Raw genomic sequence first — 6,000 nt, forward strand, 5'->3', positions numbered from 1 at the left:
AATGGACGGATGGATAAGTAGGTGGGTGGCTGAACGGAGGTCAGGGATGGATGGAAGGATGGAGGGATGGGAGGACTATGCCTAGATGGATAAGTGGGAAGGACAAATGGTTGGATGGACACATGGCTAGGCAGATGAGTGTGTGAATGGATGAATGTGTAAATGAAGGAGTGGATGGGCGAGGATGGAAGAATGGAGGGAGGGATGGATGGATACTTGGATGGATGATGGATGGCTGGATGGATGGGTGTGTGTGTGGATAGATGGACAGAAGGGTGGATAAATGGATGGATGGACAGAAGGACAGATGGATGGATGGGTGGATGGATAGGAGTAGGATGAAGGGATAGATGCTGGCTGGAAAGTAGGATGGGTGGGTGGTGGGAAGAGGAAAAGGAGGAAGAAGTGGGTGGGTTTATCCTCAGTGAGCTGCTAGGGGAAGGTGGTGGAGGATCGTAGATGGACGGAAGAAACAGCGTCAGGGGATAAACGCGAGTTAATGGATGGTGGGTGGTGAGTAAGTGGGTGGCTGAGTGGACGGAAAGAGAAGAGTGGACAGGAGGAAAGGGGAGGGGACGGATCAGGGAAACGGGTGGGGTGGAGGCAGCACTTCCTCAGGGGCTGAGCTCCAGGGGACATGCCGAGGAGGGGAGAGGCAGCCCAGAGCTCGGCCCCAGTCCTTGACCTCGTGCTCAGAGCCCGGTCAGTCGTCAGGCCCGTCAGGCTCTCTGAGGAAGAGCCCAGCGTTCAAGGGGAAAAGGCTGCTGGACCGTCATCTGGGAAGGACAGAACAGTGGACCCTGGCAGGAGCCGGGACGGGCGACTGGGGCCGTGTGGAAGCGACAGGCGTGGAGCAAAGCTTGGGAGAAGGCTAGCAGGAGGCTGCGCGGAGAACGGATAAAGCGGCCGAGAGAGCAGTGTCAGAGGCTGGAAGCTGGAAACGTACCCACAGGTGGCTGGACGGCCGTGCTTGATCAAAGGAACAGATGTGAAACAAGCCCGAGAGAGGCGCCAGCCCAGAGCACACACCTCATATACCAGAGAGACCCCAAGCACAAAGGGAGGGGCCCCTAAGCGCCACCAGGGGTGCCCCCCCCACAATAAGCACAATACAAATAAATAGATGTATAGGAAACTAACAGGCTGGAGCGATAGCGCAGCGTGTAGGGCGTTTGCCTTGCACACGGCCAACCCGGGTTCGATTCCTCCGCCCCTCTCGGAGAGCCCGGCAAGCTACCGAGAGTATTTTGCCGGCACAGCAGAGCCTGGCAAGCTCCCCGTGGTGTATTGGATATGCCAAACACAGTAACAACATGTCTCATGGAGACGTTACTGGTGCCCGCTCGAGCAAATCGATGAGCAACGGGATGACAGTGATACAGTGATAGGAAATGAACAAAATATTAAATATAGAGTTGGTAGATAGGGGCTGGAGAAATAGCGCAGCAAGGAAAGGTGCCTTTCACATGGCTGACCCCAGTCCCCACAGGGCCCCCCGAGCTGACCAGGAGTGATTCCTGAGCACAGAGCCCGGAGTAAGCCCTGAGCGTCACCAGGTGTGGCCCCAAAGCAAACAGATCAAAAATGCAAAACCCGGTAGGATCAGTGGATAATGTTAGGAGGAGAACGAGAAGGAGAGGGGAGATAAATGCAAGAGCCATAGCACAGCGGGGAGGGCATTGGCCTTGCACGCGGCCGGCCGGGTTCGATTCCCAGCATCCCATATGGTCCCCTGAGCATGGCCAGGGGTAATTCCTGAGTGCAGAGCCGGGAGGAACCCCTGAGCATCGCCGGGTGTGACCCAAAAAGAAAAAAAATGGAAGAACAGAAGTTGGTAGGAGCTGGCAACACAACAAAGCTGAGTGGGTGAGAGGGTGAGAGGCGTGAGGGACAGGGTGCCGGGGAGGCTGGGGACACCGAGGGACGGACGAGAGGCAAGTGGGGGGATGGGTATGTTGGACGGTGATGCTCGAGCGTGTCCAGGGGAGGCGGGTGGGGATGGACCATGTGTGTGAGCGCTGAGCGGGGCTGCCTGGACAGGTGGGACAGCCGCGGTGGGATGGGTCAGCGGCAGGCACAGCCCAGCACTGGGTGGACAGTGAATGACGCCACCGCCCAGCACTGGGCAGTGTCGGGGCCCCGTCTCTCTCTCTCTCTGGGCGGTGACGGGGTCCGAAGGCTCCGGCCTGTCCCGCCTGCGCGGCAGGCGACGCTCACCGTGAAGATGTCCCCGTGCCTCTCCTTCATCCTGCCCAGGAAGCGCGCGGGGTCCTTCCCGAACTCCAGGGTGTGGCCCAGCCACGGGGGGCGGCCCACGTCCAGGGGAGGCTCGCCAGGCCGCCTGCGGGGACCACAGCACAGGTCAGCACTTGGTGGGGCAGGAGGAGGGCGACTGCAGGGTATGGAGTCCCTCTGCGGGGGGTGCTCCCTGAGACCAGTGCTCCCTGAGACCAGTGCTCCCTGAGACCTTTGAGCCGGGACCGAAAGGCCGGGAAGGGGAGCCTGGTGGAGCCTCGGGAAGAAGAGGCGCCCCTCCTCCTGGCAGGCCTCAGCACAGGGAGTCTGAGGCCGAAGAACAGTGGGAGGGCAGAGGGGAGTGGGGAGGGAGGGAGAGAGGAAGGAAGGAAGGAAGGAAGGAAGGAAGGAAGGAAGGAAGGAAGGAAGGAAGGAAGGAAGGAAGGAAGGAAGGAAGGAAGGAAGGAAGGAAGGAAGAAGGAGGGAGGGAGGGAGAGAGGAAGGAAGGGGGAAGGAAGGAAGGAAGGAAGGAAGGAAGGAAGGAAGGAAGGAAGGAAGGAAGGAAGGAAGGAAGGAAGGAAGGAAGGAAGAAGGAGGGAGGGAGGGAGAGAGGAAGGAAGGGGGAAGGAAGGAAGGAAGGAAGGAAGGAAGGAAGGAAGGAAGGAAGGAAGGAAGGAAGGAAGGAAGGAAGGAAGGAAGGAAGGAAGAAGGAGGGAGGAAGGGGGAGGGAGGGAGGGAGGAAGGAAGGAAGGAAGGAAGGAAGGAAGGAAGGAAGGAAGGAAGGAAGGAAGGAAGGAAGGAAGGAAGGAAGGAAGGAAGGAAGGAAGGAAGGAAGGAAGAAGGAGGGAGGGAGGGAGGGAGGGAGGGAGAGAGGAAGGAAGGGGGAAGGAAGGAAGGAAGGAAGGAAGGAAGGAAGGAAGGAAGGAAGGAAGGAAGGAAGGAAGGAAGGAAGGAAGGAAGGAAGGAAGGGGGAAAGAAGGAGGGAGGAAGGGAGGATCTGAAGTCTGGGCGTACAGGGGGAGGGCGAGGAGAGCATCTCAAGCAGAGGCAGCACCAAGTGCAAAGGCCCTGGGGCAGGAGCACCCCTCGCGAGGTTCTGCAGGCGGCAGGAATCCGTGTGCAGTACCAGAGGAAGCGTCTGGGAGGGCGGTGACCTGGGCCTGTGTCCAGTTCTGAGGCCGGATACGGGGTCCACACGGGACGGGGCTGAGGGGCAGCAGGTTTCGGGTCCGAGCCTGGCACTTGTGGGTGTGGGGGCACCGGAGCAGAGTTTTAGGGGGGAGCCACCCCTGGCAGTGCTCAGGGCTGGCCCCTGGCTCCGCACTCAGGGATTACTCCTGGTGGGCACATGTGGGGTGTCAGGGATCGAACCCGGGCCAGCTGCCGCGCCAAGCAAGCAACCTCCCTGCTCGACTGTTGCTCGGGCCTGGGTGTGAGATGGAGCCGGGGAGGGTGACCCTGGGTAGGGAGCACCAGGCCCAGAGCCCGCTCCTTTCCGGATGGTTCCGTGCCCGGTGCTGCGGCCCAGAGGGAGCCCCTGTGTGGGCAACACACGAAGCCCGCAGGGAGGGGCCAGTCCCACCAACCCACTGACAGTCACTGCCCACGGCCCACTCCCTGCCTGTGCTCTGGAGTGGCCCCGGGCACTAATCAGGGGCTCTGGTGCCGGGATTCGAACCAGGGTCACGGCACAGCCGCAAGGCCGGATCTGGGTTTCTGATGTCCCCTCGGTGCTGCCCAAGTGGACATGAGCGCCCCGATCTGCCGGTGGGAGCCCGGGTGCCTCGGCAGGGCCTGACGCTGTCCCGGGACACACGGGCTGGGCTGCCCGAGTCTCCCTCCCTGTGCCCACCCCGGCGCCTGCAGGCTGCTGGTACCTTTCTCCAGAAACGCGCCCAGAGGAGCAGACAAAGGTAGGAAGTCGGGAGCCGGGGGGCCAAGCCCGTGGGGGGCAGGCGGCTCCACCGTCCCTGGGACACGGCCCGCAGTGACTCAGCTGCGGCTGCCAGCTGGGGGGGGGGCGGGGGGAGCCAGGTTGGGGTTGGCAGCCCCTCGCCTTGCCACACTCGCGCTACTTTTGAGGCACTGGCAGGGCCCCCGCGGGGGCTCAGGGGAGGAGGCCTGGACCCCCCCCCTCGCAGCCTCAGCTCCTGTCCACACACCAATCACCTCTCTCCGGCATCCCCAGGGGGCTGCCCCTAGGTGGGGCCCCATGGGGGGCAGGGCATGCTCAGAACGGGGCACACAGTAGGTGCTTAATAAACACAGGGCGGAGGAGAGAACTCCGGTGCCCACGGTGCTGGCTGCTCGGCCAATGGAATGAGAGGGAAGATGTGGGGGAGGAGCCAGGAGGGCCCCCCCCCTCAGTCCAGAGCTCCAGGAGGATTTAAGGGAGGGGGCTGCTCAGGTCACTTAACCCTTTCTTTTCCAGGCCCCACCTAGAGGCAGTCTGCCAGGAACCTGGGGTGACCCAGAACCCTCCAGGTCCCATTGCGGTGACCCCAAGCCCCCCGCCACCCCTCCCTCCACCTCCCACTCAGAAGTCCCTCACCCTTGTTTTTGTTTTTTCTGTTTTTATGGTCTGCAGATCCAGAGAATCGTTTCTCACTAACGATATTAAGAAATAACAGTAGGGGCTGGAGCGATTGCACAGCGGGGAGGGCGTTTGCCTTGCAGGCAGCCGACCTGGGTTTGATCCCAAGATCCATAGGGTCCCCCGAGCACCGCCAGGAGTGATTCCTGAGTGCAGAGCCAGGAGGAACCCCTGTGCATTGCCGGGTGTGACCCAAAAAGGCAAAAAAAAAAAGAAGGAGGAGGAGGAAGAGGAGGAGGAGGAGAAGGAGGAGAAGGAGAAGGAGGAGAAGGAGAAGAAGAAGAAGAAAGAGGAGGAGGAGTAGAAGGAGGAGGAGAAGGAGGAGAAGGAGGAGGAGAAGGAGAAGAAGAAGAGGAGGAGGAGGAGGAGAAGGAGGAGGAGAAGGAGGAGAAGGAGGAGGAGAAGAAGAAGGAGGAGGAGGAGGAGGAGGAGGAGGAGGAGGAGGAGGAGGAGGAAGAAGAAGAAGAAGAAGAAGAAGAAGAAGAAGAAGAAGAAGAAGAAGAAGAAGAAGAAGAAGAAGAAGAAGAGAAGAAGAAGAAAGAAGAACAAGTAACAGTGGCGGGTGGAGAGAGGACAGCAGGGAGGGCGTCTGCCTTGCTCGCAGCCGACCTGTGTTCGATCCCAGCATCCAGTGTGGTCCCCTGCACCCCGTCAGGAGTGACTCCTCAGCACAGAGCCAGGGTAAGCCCTGAGCATCACTGGGTGTGCGACCCCCATCCTCCCCCGCCCCGCCTCGGAAAAACAGCAAAAACAGCTGCTGCCGGAGGGGACGGGGGGGGGGGGGCGCGGGTGCGGCGAGGCTGAGTGGCAGCTGGTCTGAGTCCGCGTCACTGGGCACCCCCATCTCCCACAAGCAGTTGGACCCTCCGCTATGTGTGGGGGTGGACGGAGCCCCCCCGTGTGCCCCCTGCTCCTGCAGCCGCGCCCCCAGAGCCCCCCATCGGGGACTGGGCTCAGCCGCTGGCAAGCACGACTGGAGCTGCTTAGAAGCAGGTTTATCCATCATCGTTTCCGGCTTGCCGTCTTCGGGGGCCCATATCTGGCGGTGCTTGGGGGCTACTCCAGCTGGTGCTCAGGAGTCACTGGCAGGGTGCTCCGGGGACATCGCCTCCTCCCCCGCCCTTCCGGAAGGATCCTCCAGCCGAGCTTCAGAGCTGCTTCTCGTCACACCG

General features: G+C 61.1%; 1 protein-coding gene across 1 annotated transcript in view; it reads right to left on the reverse strand.

Annotated features, from left to right (window-relative positions):
• The window catches only part of PTGIS (prostaglandin I2 synthase), a 40,049-nt gene that overhangs the window by 28,681 nt on the left and 5,368 nt on the right, over window positions 1-6,000 (reverse strand). The window contains exon 2 of the mRNA XM_055139364.1: window positions 2,218-2,341. Coding sequence (XP_054995339.1) covers window positions 2,218-2,341 — 124 coding nt within the window. The remainder of the gene's footprint in view (window positions 1-2,217; window positions 2,342-6,000) is intronic.

The sequence above is a fragment of the Sorex araneus genome, chromosome 5 (assembly GCF_027595985.1).
Source record: "Sorex araneus isolate mSorAra2 chromosome 5, mSorAra2.pri, whole genome shotgun sequence".
Lineage (NCBI taxonomy): Eukaryota > Metazoa > Chordata > Mammalia > Eulipotyphla > Soricidae > Sorex > Sorex araneus.